Genomic DNA, 12,756 nt, shown 5'->3' with positions numbered 1-12,756 from the left:
TCCTAGTGCTCTGGATGTAACTGTCATAAGATGGAGGAGAGTAAGGTATGCAGGTGTGGGTATGGACCCACATCAGTAGTGTAGTGGGAAATTAAAACATTTCAATGGTTTTGTGCAGAGTTTCTCCCTTTCTCAGCAGCTGTATCCCACAACACACAGCTATCTTACCTGTCCCTGGAAGGAAGACACTCAAATTCAAACTTTCAGCTCCTTCACGAGGAGCTTTGTCTCATTCAGTCCCTGTGAACCTTGGTGCTGTGGGTAAAGGAGAGCCCCTTGGCCACCTGCTGTTCTTCATTGCTGCAATCCTTCCTCTTCTGCAACACCTGTAATTTTTGATGGGTTTATCCCAAAAGAAGACACTGGACACTTCTGACTTTGTAAGTAAAAGCTGGAGATAAAACGATTCCCTTTGTGGTCAAAGAGAACTAAAGAAAGCCAGAACGTGGGACTGAGGGAAGAGAGAAGGGCAGTCCCCTTCAAGAACTGTGCTGACCCCATTGAGGAGTGGCAGCCATATGATCAGCCCTTTCTCTCATAACAGAGGGGGAATTCTCCATAAATCACCAACACCAGCCTACTGGCTGCAGTGTGAACTCGGTCTTTCTAGTATCTGTATAAGGTTAAACTCCACCTGTGCACCTGAACACATCTGCGATGCTATTTGCAGGGTCTATTACTTCTGCCTAATTTATGTCCCTTGGAGCATATGGACAGAGGCATATCAGACTAGAAGGATGTCTGGGAGCAGTGGTATTACAAGGAAAGTATCCAAGCAGCTGGGGTGTCCAGGGACAGTGCTGGCTGGGAAAGAGCAAGTCTTGGTTTATTCTTCATGTTTATCGACAGTGGCAGGTCTTAGCAATGACTGATCTGGGGCTGCAGAGCTGCTAAGGAAGTTACAACGTGCAGAGTGAAATCTTGCATGGTTTCCTTCTGGAAAAAGATAAGCAAGTACTATTCTCAGGTGTGAAATATAAGCAGAGTTTGTCCCTTAATCACAGACTAAGAGACTACTAAATTGCCAGTTTAGTCTCTTCTTGCTCTTTACTAATGTGCGTAAATGAGTCTTTGAGTTCAGCTTGTTCCCCCTCTCCTGGCTGAAATAGCTGAAAGGGCAGAGCAGAGGGAGAGCACTGAGCACCTTTCTGGTCTGGAGAGAGGACCTCCAGTCTGATTTCAAGCCTTCCCAAAGTCTCCATCAGGTCCTTTGGACTGGGGCTGAGCTGTTCACCGCTATGCACACTGGTGTGAACACCCAGATGATCTCCCCAAACACACTTGGTTCAAGTCTTCCAGAAAGTGCTTATACATCATAAAGAAATAAGAAAGGGCTAACACAAATAATACCCAACTTGAGGACGTAGCTGTCCTGTCAAGCTAATAGATAGTGCCTGAAAAGTGCTGGTTGTGTGTCGGATGCTCAATGTGGAGCTAGCATAGCCTACAGCCATCTACCATTATAGGCACAGCAGTCATTCACAGAGATATGTAGATATCCAGCTGAGTGTTTTTCATGCTGGCGCCTCCCACTGAGGGGACATGGCACACACAGAGGTAGATCAGTACTTCAGCCAATTTATACTAGTAATTTCAAATTTCTATTTCAGCTCAAGTATAAAGGGAAAGAGAGAGACAAAGAGACTGACCAACATCAAGGAGAAAAAGAAATCTATAAAATCTTGCTTTGCAGCTTATCCAATGAAGGAAATATATGGTGTGTAAACCTTGTTTCTTGTCAGGCTGATTCATTTTCATACAGCGTGCACTGAATCTCTTGTTCCTTGCACTATTATTTCCACTAACATCACTTATCTCTGACTTATCTCTAAGCCAGTTTTCTTAAGAAAGACCAGAACAATGTTTTTTGACTGTTTCAGGAGAGGACATGTACATCCCATCTCTGCTACCAAGTCTGAATTACTGGAATATATATTTATAAAGTATTTATAAAGATAAAGCATCTCCAAGCTCTCCAGTCATTGCACTATTGTCAAACCTAAGAAGCTAAGACAATTGAAATCTGCTGGCATGGGAAAGCAGGGAGACCTAATGCTGTTGAAGTGACCTGCACATGGATGGAGTGGCACTCACTGGGACTCAGTCACTGGCCCTTTACCTCATGGCCCCCTTTGCTGCAAGCTGATGCCATGAGCTCCACCTCAGTCTGGAAGAGGTTTCTCACAGGCTACCGTGGGACATCCAAGTCTCTACGCAGGGACTGAATTTGCAACAATATGTAGAAGTTGACCAGCTTGATTGCTTTCATTGCTCATTGCCCAACTCACTTAATCCAGCATCTAGTATGGTTGGATGGATATGTTCCCTCCTAACACCTTGGTCATGGGAAAAGATGCTACATGGAATTTTGGTTAAAAGTCACCTAAAGCTGGAAGGTCATGAGGAATGGGAAGGCTTCAGGGTGAGCCCCTATGAAGGTTTCTATGGCAGAAGTGTGCTATCTCACATTCACCACCTCAGCCTGGACCTGGCTGCAGATGTTTGGAACTGGCCTGAGGTCAGTTCCAGTGTTTCCTCAAGATTAAGAACCAACAGTCAGGCTCAGTGCAGTGATCTTCAGTCTTGAGAGTCTGGGCTCAGACCTGCATCAGCCTTTCCAGCATACAAAAACTTCCAAGCTCAAGAACTTGCAAGCTGTGCTGTCCCATCTAAAACCACCTGCACTTACTCTATTTTTTGCTTGAAGAGAGCATGTCAGACTGTGGTGTTAGGTTTTACATCCTCTGTCAGATACAAGTACACTGTCATTTTATGGAATCACTAAAAATTATTTTAGGAACACTAACTAGCGTTCCTAAAACTGTCTTCCCCCTCTCGAATGTTTTGCTGCTCCTAGTATGTTAAGAAGTAGCTTTACACTCCTACAGCAGAACTTTCAGGATCCAGTAGTCTTGGCAGAGTAGCTGCAAAGGGCATTTTGTTTAATGAAAGGACTAAACTTTACAGTGACCTTCCCTCTGTATCGAGTGAGATTTGGTCTTTGGATGTACATGATGGGCCGATGAGCATGGAAAATACAAACTGGCTCCCTGTGTCCCTCTGGCAGTGAGCATGCAGGTGCTTTCCTCCTGCACTGGGCACTGGGGCAGGTTCCCTACAGATTCCTATTGTCCTTTCTACGGAGGCATGATTTACAGTGGTGCTGGGCACCTGCTGGTGCCACCCGCCAAGGTGGCAGTCCTGGTGACTCAGCACCTCTGAGAATCAGGCCGGGGGTCCCAGCAGGGGCAGGGAGAGCGGGGCAAGGGGGAAAGGAGGAGCAGGCGGTGCTTGCTGACGCTCAAACACAGGTCTTCTGATGAAGGGACCTGCCACAGGGGGAGGCCTCTTGGCCTCCACAAGTCAAACTGTACAGAGTCACAGTTAGTCATCATCATCATCGTCATCATCATCGTCGTCATCATCATCGTCATCGTCATCATCGTCATCGTCGTCATCATCATCATCATCGTCATCATCATCATCTTCAGTATTTATCTTCCCAGAAAGCACATCCTCTATCCAGTCCTCCAGCTCCTCGGCTGTGGGCAGGTCATCATCGTCTCTGATCTCCATCCAGACACTATCAGCCTGTGGAGACAGGTGAAGGGATTAGCCACCCTCAGTCACACGGGAAGAGATTAGATTTGTTGCTAATGTTGTGGTGAGGGCTGGACCATATGAGGGATGCAGGGTTGGAGGTGGCATTAGCTCCCTCCCTACATGTGGGCAGGAGCAGCCACAACACCACTCTACCCAAACGTTGGGACTACCAACCTCCCCATGAAGTGCTATTGGTTCTGACTACGAGAAGTAGGACTGTTTGATGTGTCTACAGGAGCGTATGGTGCCATTTGTTCTGTGTTTGATGTGAGCCTGCTGCCCTGTTCCTAATCCTACACTACATTACTTCCCTAAACTGGAGAGGTGAGGGGGAGTAGCAAGATGATGTTGTTTAAAATGCAGTTAAGAAGGTGCTATCTAAATTGCAGCTATTAGTCAGAGGCAGAAAACGTAGCTTAGATTTGTCTCTCTGTTTTCTTATAGGTTCCTTGAGTAAATGCCTTGATAAGCTCCTTTTCCTTCCTTGTTTTTTCTCTGTAAACAAGATCAGCCTCCTGTTTCACAGAGGTGCTATGAGGTTCTTTCTATCAGTGTTTGATTTTGCAGAAGCAAGAACTTTCCATATGTCAGATGATAGCTACACACACCACTTATTTCTCTGCCTGTGGTACTTAATTCTCTTTATTGTATGGCTTCCTAAAAAGCCAGACCATATTTAGAATCAGAGAGTCACAGAATGATTCGGGTTGGAAGGAATCTTAAAGCCCACTCAGTTACAAACCCCTACCATGGGCAGAGTTGCTACACACCAGCTTGGGCTGCCCAGGTCCCTATCCAAACTGGCCATGAACACCTCTTCTCTGGGCAGCCTGTTCAGTGCCTCACCACCCCCATAGTGAAGAATTTCCTCCTTATGTTTAATCTAAACCCACTCTCTTTCAGTTTGAAGTTATTACCCCTTGTCCTCTCACTACACTCCCTGCCAAAGAGTCTCTCCTCATTTTTCCTATAGGCCCTTTTTAGGAATTGGAAGGCCTCAATGAAGTCTCCTCAGAGCCTTCTCTTTAGGCTGAACAACCTCATGTCTTTCAGCCTCTCTTCACAGGAGAGGCACTCCAGTTCTCTAAACATCCTTGTGGCTTCCTTGGACTCGCTGCAACAGGTCTGTGTCCTTCCTATGCTGTATATCTTCTACATTTTCCTTCTAAAACACCAAAACTGAAACGACAACAAAAAAAAGGACCACAGAGTGGCAGCTCTTACTTCATGTAAATGATCCTGTTCCAGAGCACAGGACCATTCATGTGGCAAAAAGGGACACCTCAGATAAGGGTAGGGGGAGTAGGACCACCAAGAAGATGCTGTGCAGAAGCAGCAGCAATGTTCTGAAGCACATCATGGTGCGAGTTCTGAGCCACAACAGTGTGACGAGCCAGTGTGGGCCTGTGGGAGCTTTGTGTTTGTATTGGTAAGTTTTTAGAGAAGTGATAGGGTCACAGAGGTTATGTCCACTGAGGCCAACAGGAGTGTTTGTTTGTACTCCGCTGTGTAAGCCCTACTTTGTACCTGTGTAACTCCACTGAAAGCAGTGATGTAACACTGAAATAGCAAAATGAGCTCAATGTTTGTTTTAGATATCTCCAGCCAACCTAGAACTTGCTTAAATCTCTCTCTTGAGGAATAGAAAACAGACTTAAGAGGAATGAAATGAAATCTGCAAATACTATAACCAACAACCTGAAATATTTACTAAATCAAATCTAGATAATGTATGAGTTTTTACAGGTCTCTTAGTGACTGTCAGATAATAAGGCATATGTTCCTGCCTGATGCTGCTTTTTATATGATTCCCTTGCTACTGACAGTCCTACTTTTATGAATGTCCATTGATAGCTGTTTAGTGTTGCATTGACATGACTTAAACACAGCCAACTGCAATAAATATAATAGAGACACCATAAGCTAGTAATAAGGGCAAAAGACTGGAAGACTTGGGGCTCTATTTCTAGCTTGTCTCTTTCTCTCATGATTGCAGGTGACAGAAACCACCTTGGTCCTCTTCCCTTCCCTCTCTCTCTCTGCCTAGTGCTCTTACAAATGCTGCCCTAAAACACCAGACACATCCAGACAGCACTACATCTGCTTGGGGTTGGGGGCCAGGCAAACAGCTCAGGTGAAGTACATCTGCATCAGTTTGTGCAGCATGGGTAACAGGAGGAGCTGGAAGCCATTGTGCCACAGGCAAACTATGACTGAATTGCCATTACTGACACATGGTGGGATCTCTCCTAGGACTGGAGTTTTGCAGTGGATGGGTCTAAGCTCTTCAGAAGGGATAGGCAAGGAAGGAGGGGCAATGGCTTGCTTGCCTGTGCTGGAGAATGTTTCAGTGTTGCTGAGCTTGGGACTGGCAATGCTAAGGTCAAGCCACTATGTTTAAAGATGAGGAGAACAGCCAACAAGGCTGATAGACTGGTGGGGGTCCATTACAGACTGCCTAACCAGAATGAAGAGACAGACAAGGCGTTCTAGGAGCAGCTGACAGAAGTTGCGCAGTCACCTGCCCTTGTTCTCATGGGGGACAATGTTGGAAGTACAACACAGCCCAGATGAAGCAATCTAAGAGGTTCCTGGAGTGCGTGGAAGATAATTTCCTGACACAGCCGGTAGGAGAGCCTACTGGGGTAGGTACCCCCATAGACCTGCCATTCACAAACAGAGAAAGACTGGTGGGAGGTGTGGAGGTTGAGAACTGTCTTGGGCACAGGCTAGATCAATGGGCTGAGGCCAACGGGATTAAGTTCAACAAGACCAAGAAGTGCCAGGTCCCACAGTTCGGTCACAACAATGCCAAGCAATGCTATAGGCTTGAGGCAGAGTGGCTGGAAAACTGTGCAGAAGAAACAGGTCTGGGGGTGTTAGTTGACACTCAGAGCCAACAGTGTGCCCAGGTGGCCAAGAAGGCCAAGGGCATCTTGGCTTGTACCAGAAATAGTGTGGCCAGCAGGAGCAGGGAGGTGATCATCCCCCTGCACTCAACTCTGGTGAGGCTGCACCTTGAGTACTGTATTCATTTTCAGGCTCCTTAGTACAAAACATTGAGGCCCTGGAGCATGTCCAGAGAAAGACAACAAAGCGGTGAGAGGTCTGGAGCACAAGTCTTCTGAGGAGTGGCTAAGGAAACTGAGATTGTTTAGTCCAAGAAAAGGAGGCTCAGGGGAGACCTTATTGTTCTCCACCCTAAAAAGAGGTTGTTGAGAGGTGGGGGTCAGCCTCTTCTCCCAGGTAACAATAATAGGACAGGAGGGAATGGCCTCAAGCTGTACCAGAGGAGGTTCAGGTTGGATATTAGGAAAACCTTCTCCGAAAGAGTGGTGAGGTGCTGGAACAGGCTGCCCAGAGGTGTTCAGGAAACGTTTAGATATTGTACTAAGGGACATGGTTTAGTGGGCAGCATTGGTGGTAGGTGAATGGTTGGACTAGATGATCTTAGAGGTTTTTTCTAAGGTTAATGATTCTATGATTCTATGACTCTGTAGCTCCTAAGAGAGCCTGAGCACCTTCCTCTCATTGCCTGGGATCTTGATGCTTTTACCCAGGGTAAAAAAGCCTGTTTTCCTTGCACTTAACAGAAATCTTACTAATGTCAGTAGATCTATTTTCTGCTTTGGATTCCATAATTTCAAGCATTCTAATCATGGGATCACCGGATTTTCGGATGCATGCTACTCACATCTGTGACGTTCACAATCCCAATCTGTGGCCTGAACAGGTCAATCTTGAAGGTCTTCTCCCAGTAAGTGATAAGCTGCAGAAGCAAGAAGTAAAACTCAAACAAGGATCTTTGCAATATTCCTTTGCATAAATTCAACTGGAAGGGTACCATGCATGAAAGCACATGAAGGAGTGGAAGAGAAACTGAATGCAAGCTTGGCCATTGCTCATGGCAAAGAAAAGTGCTGTCTCTGGGGATGCTGCTGAGACATTACTCAAGTGAGCAGCTCCTAGTGACAGCCCATGGTGCAGCGCTCCTTCCTTTGCATCCTGTGCACGCACCCAGGCTAATCCTGTGCTCCTGCGCCTATATCCACATCCCAAATCAAGGAAGGAAACCAGCTCTTGCCACTCACCAGAGGAAAGTCGTCAGGGTCGATCCACACAATGCTCAGGTCAGGATTATCAGTGTTGTCCCTGGCAACCTGCTTCAGGATTTCCAGGAACTCAAAGCCGTCTGAAACGATAGAGGAACCTCTACAACCTTCTCCTGCAAACACCCAGCCACTTTCGCTTGTGGGGTTTCTGACTTCCTTCACCCCCTATGAACACAGGAGTTGTTTATAATTCTCATTAAAATGCTGTCTCCCCACTCTTTTTTCTGATAATAAGGCTTTTAATTTGGACCATACTCCCCGGGTATTGAAATTAGTTACACATGAATTAATCCTCATAATCCCTCCATGGAGTGGAACAATGTAAGTGTTTTCTTGTGGCAAGGGAGGAGACCAGCCCTTAAGAGGCCAAAGCTTTTCATCATGCTGCTGGCATTGAGAATCACTGATTGTGTGGCTTTTCAGGAAGCTATGCCCACAGTTTTCCTGCATGCATGTGACAGAACAAGCCCTCAGCACACTGTAAATTCACACAACAAGACAGATTCAGAATTAGGGATAAATCTTAGTGCCCGAGCCCCAGCTTCTTTGATGGCTATGGGAAAACATATGACCTGACACACCAATTAAACCAGAGGTCTGTGCTAGGCACAGCTTTGGTGACAGCTGTGGCAGAGCTTCAGAAGTGATAGACTGCTTCCAGGTGCCAGGCTGGGATGGAGATGACACCTGCTTTTCCAGCCAGCCATGTACTTAAGTCCAGCCTGTGTAGGATGGTCTGGTCAGGGCAGAGCTTTGAGCCAGCTGGCAGAGGAGAGTGAGGGTGGTCCCAGAGGCTTGCTAGAAAGGGATGGTAACCCTTGTGCTGAGGATCAAGGGGGGGAGGACAAGAAAGCAGATAGTAAGGGGGGATGAGAAGGGGCAATTCTGGGGGCTGAGGAGGGGACCTACACCTTTTTGAGGGGATGAAGAGTCATACAGTGAAGAAAATGGCCTCCTACCTGGGTCATCTTCTTCAGCAAAGGCCACAATATGGATTCCTTCCATGTCATCTTCCTGCAAACAATGAAACAGTTATTGATGGGACAGTGAGAAGACAGTCTGGGTGGTTGCTGGAGATGAGAGGTGCTGGGCTAACTTTGAACAAGCAGCAAAATCTCCAAGAGAAGGTTAGCTGAGGCACCACTGAGACACCAGAAATGAGAGCTGAAGTAAGGCTGAGTTGAGGAGGTAGCAGGCACCAAAACAGGTTATCTGGGCAGCACTGCTGAAAAACTGGGGCTAAAAACAAGGTGGGCACTCCAATGGCAAAGGTGATAGAGCTTCTCTAATGGTGTGGGGCAAAACCTTGGTCGCTGAGAAGGTTGAAAACCATCCAGCATGGGAATCTGTGTTCACCTACTACACCCCAGATCACCTAAATTCACTGTGCTCAGTTCTAAAGTATGCTTGTTTGAGTCCAGTAAAGGAGCTTTCCTCATGCTGTGGGGGGTGATGTGGATTACTTGGGCATCTGCTGGGAGGTGAAGGATCTCTGCTCTAAACAAGGGTCTTCATGAACAGCAAGGGGCATTGAGTAGGAGGCTCAATTTGGGGTTCAAATGAATGGAAGATAGAAATGACAGCCTGGTGGGCTGCTTCTCTCTGTGAGATGTGTGAGCAATGGGTAATGATATTGGCAAAGGCCAATTGATCTGCCAGCTGTTTTGTCATCCGCCTGCTATGAATGTCATCTCCCACAGAATGGCTTCACATTCCTCACCCACTGCTGGCCCCGGATTTGATTTCAATTGGTTTTAATGCGAGAAGAAATTCCCATCTAAATGCTAATTTCTTTTCCATTCTGAGCTCAGAGGTGACAAAGCCACAATCAAAAACCGAAAGGAAAAAAACTGAAAGATTAAGTAGAAAACATTATCTTTAAAAACAACAGCTAGTGTAGGGCCATTGGTGGCATCTTTGGAGAATATGTTTTCACAGGGGTATTCTGGGCAGATTTTCTCTGGGATTCAGAGCATTTATGGCTGGGAAAATCTACAGCATTCTTTTTTCTCTGTATTTATCAGCAGCATTGTCACACAGAAAAATACAAATATATATATGAACAGAATATATATATATACACCAGTATAAATGCATACATATTCTGACATTCCATGAAGCAAACTAAACTGGAGTAACACCAGTGAAGCCACTGGTACTGTCCTGAACTTGCAGTGAGACCTGAATCCACCCTGTTGTGGTGCAGATGCAAGTCATGTAGCAGAGGAATGTTTTGTATTTCCTGGCTGTTTTTTAAGCAAATATCCCACCACTGACAATTCACACACTTCTCTAGAGGTTATTTCAGAATGTATTCAGGATGAAATCAAAATCATTGCCTGTGAAATTTGGGTCCTAGTGAAGCCTGTGAAAATAACTTTAAGGAACTTACTGGATCTAGGAAGCCATATTCTACACAGAATCTGTATTTCAAAACAAAACGAAAGCCTACTATGCCTAAGTGGCTCATAACTCTCAGTACAGTTTATTACCTCTTGCCTTGTCATATTAAAGATTCCCAGGGTTTTCAGTGCTTCTGACTCCCACAGCATTTCATGTTATATAGTGAATGCTGTTAAAAATGTTGTACTGAGATTTTTGGAAGAATGATTGCATCTTCTGTAACTTCTACAAGCACCTGTTCAGCTTTGTTTTCCAGCATTCAGTTGGCACTTAAAGCTCTCTAAATGGCTGTTAATGTCTTATTCATCCGTGGTGAAGGAATAATTTGCAATACACTATTTTTCTTTATTTTTCACCCTTTCCCCCTTCCCTTACATTAACAGATCAGGAGAACTCTGTGTGTGTGTTCTACTCCAAACTGCTGGTTAGTTCTCCATAATTGCTGACTTGCAGCTTGCTCACACCTCAATAAGAGCAATCAACAGGCTATTTATTCCATAATCTATATAATCAGCTGAACTGCCTGCCCTCGCTTGCATTTTGAATTGTACAGTTGCTCCAGTACAGTTTCCATGAGTCATTCACTTGGTACAATCTCTGTGACTCCCCCATCTAACAGATGTCCATTAGATGATCCTTGCCAAGATTGCTCTGCATCAATGTACCATGCTCGGTACAGAGATTCTCAACAACTGATACCTCTTGTCTTGGCTGGAGTAGTTGGTTACCTGAGAATAACTTCTACTTTTGGGAGGGAATAGCCATTTCTTGGGAATTAACTCTTTATGCTTCTGGGAAAGTGTGGCTTTGTTTGCTTAGCCAAAGGCTGGGGCTTGGCAGCAGCAGTTTGGTAGCCGGAGTGGGTTTGTTTCTGTTTGGAAGCTAGAAGAGGACGCAAAGCTTCATCCTCACGTGTGCTTACCCATGTCTCAAACATGTCTTCTGGGCGCAGCTTCCGCAAGGTGGCTCTGAAAAGAAGAAAGAAAGGCACCATCACATGCAACACTGCCACTGTCGTGGGCAAGCTCACTGTGCCACATTTGATTGATGTTCAAATTCAGCACTGCAAGCCACCACATTTCGAATGCAAGTCTGGGGCAGGGTAGGTCATCTTCTACTTTCATCTGTGGCCATAAAACCCTGCCCTTGGCTTTGCTGGAGTTGCTGTAGCCACTCCTTGTGCCTGGGAAGATGAGACGCCACTCTGTGCTGGGACATCAGTCCCACACATGGCAGATTGTTCCATCCAGGCTGAGAGCATAAGATGAGCCATTCACTTTTGTTTTGCTGTCCCTAGAACATTCATACTCTTGTTTTCCTATGGGACTCTGTTCTCTTCTAGCAGTTTTAGCCCAGCTTAACTCTGCCATAAAAATCCCCCAGATTCTGTTATAGCAAAGAATAACCTCTAGCTAGAAAAAATATATCATAAGAGCCATTGGAAAGAAAATGTAAATCAGCCAAAGCCTGGTGGGTTTTTTGGAGTTTGTTTTTGAGAAGCAGTTTGCAAAGGGTGAAAAAAGGAATAGTAACTGTTTTCAGACACATCTGCAATAGAAAGCTTGTCAGAGTGTCTGGCTGGCTGAGGGGTGAACAACAAAGGGACACAAGGCTGTGGCAGATAAGCACAAGGGACCCTTTGAGTCTCTGCTGACTGTGGCATCAGTGTTCCAAGCAGAGCAGCTCTTCACAGCAGAGAAGCCCTGCAAGTTGTTGCAAAAAGAGTTGGTCAATTAGGTTTTTGGAGGAATTGGTAAAGTGAGTGGCAGCACATCACCAGGATGAGGGGGCATCAGTGAGATGTGAAGCCTGTTGCTTATGTTTGCCTCTCTGCTAAAGCAGTGGAAACAGGGAATGGATGTTCAGGTTTTTAAAGGCTCCTGCTGGCTCCGAGGAGCCAGTTAACATTCACAGCATATGCTTTGTCAGGATCATATGCATTACGTATTCTTACATAATCTGAAAAAAGCTGGGAAATAGGAAGATGACAGCATTTGCTTATTATATCCAATTATTCAGATGGTCCACACCAGGCCTGACAGAGAGAAGTTACAAAGGCATCTCCAGAGACCTGAGTGTCTTCATGATGGATAGACATATAGGAAGTAACACATTTGCAGAAAAGCAGCCCTGATTATACAGGTCCAACAATGGGCTCTAAATTGGTTATCATTAATTATCGCCTCTAAGGGAAGGGACCCAGGTGTCATGAGCTGAGAAAGCAGCAGTTCCAAAAACAAAACAAAACAAAAAAAGATTGCAAATGGTTGGGAAATGGCTAAAGAGCAAAAGACATCATATCATTATAGCAATAGAGAACTCCACTGTGCATACCCCTTCACTGAGTGTATTTGTTGTCCAGAATATCCCATTGCAGAAATGATATAGGACAACTGAAATAGTCACATGGAAACATGGCAGTGGTAAAGAAGGTTTGGAATGGCCTCTATTATGGAGATTAACTTAATGAAAATTGTTTGTCTTGAAAAATAAGTGACTGAAGAGGGATTTGGTACGGAGTGTGAAAAATGTTTACCGTTCACAAAGGAGTGAACCAAGCTAGTCATTGTTTTTCAGAGCACAGTTAGTAGGCACAGAGTAAAATTATAAGGCAGCTGGTATAAACTGAACAAAGAGG

General features: G+C 45.3%; 1 protein-coding gene across 1 annotated transcript in view; it reads right to left on the bottom strand.

Annotated features, from left to right (window-relative positions):
• Nucleotides 1-2,921: 2,921 nt before the first annotated feature.
• CASQ2 (calsequestrin 2) overlaps nucleotides 2,922-12,756 on the bottom strand; it is a 30,167-nt gene continuing 20,332 nt past the window's right edge. The window contains exons 7-11 of the mRNA XM_031613098.2: nucleotides 11,041-11,086; nucleotides 8,675-8,729; nucleotides 7,695-7,795; nucleotides 7,298-7,372; nucleotides 2,922-3,591 (exon numbers count right to left, since the gene is read on the bottom strand). Of these exons, the coding sequence (XP_031468958.1) occupies nucleotides 3,385-3,591; nucleotides 7,298-7,372; nucleotides 7,695-7,795; nucleotides 8,675-8,729; nucleotides 11,041-11,086 (484 nt within the window). The 3' untranslated portion in view covers nucleotides 2,922-3,384. The remainder of the gene's footprint in view (nucleotides 3,592-7,297; nucleotides 7,373-7,694; nucleotides 7,796-8,674; nucleotides 8,730-11,040; nucleotides 11,087-12,756) is intronic.

This window comes from Phasianus colchicus, chromosome 1 (genome assembly GCF_987193195.1).
Source record: "Phasianus colchicus chromosome 1, bPhaCol1.hap1.1, whole genome shotgun sequence".
Classification (NCBI taxonomy): Eukaryota; Metazoa; Chordata; class Aves; order Galliformes; family Phasianidae; genus Phasianus; species Phasianus colchicus.
The sequence above is the reverse complement of the archived record's forward strand: the minus strand, read 5'-3'. Positions and strand labels throughout refer to the sequence as shown.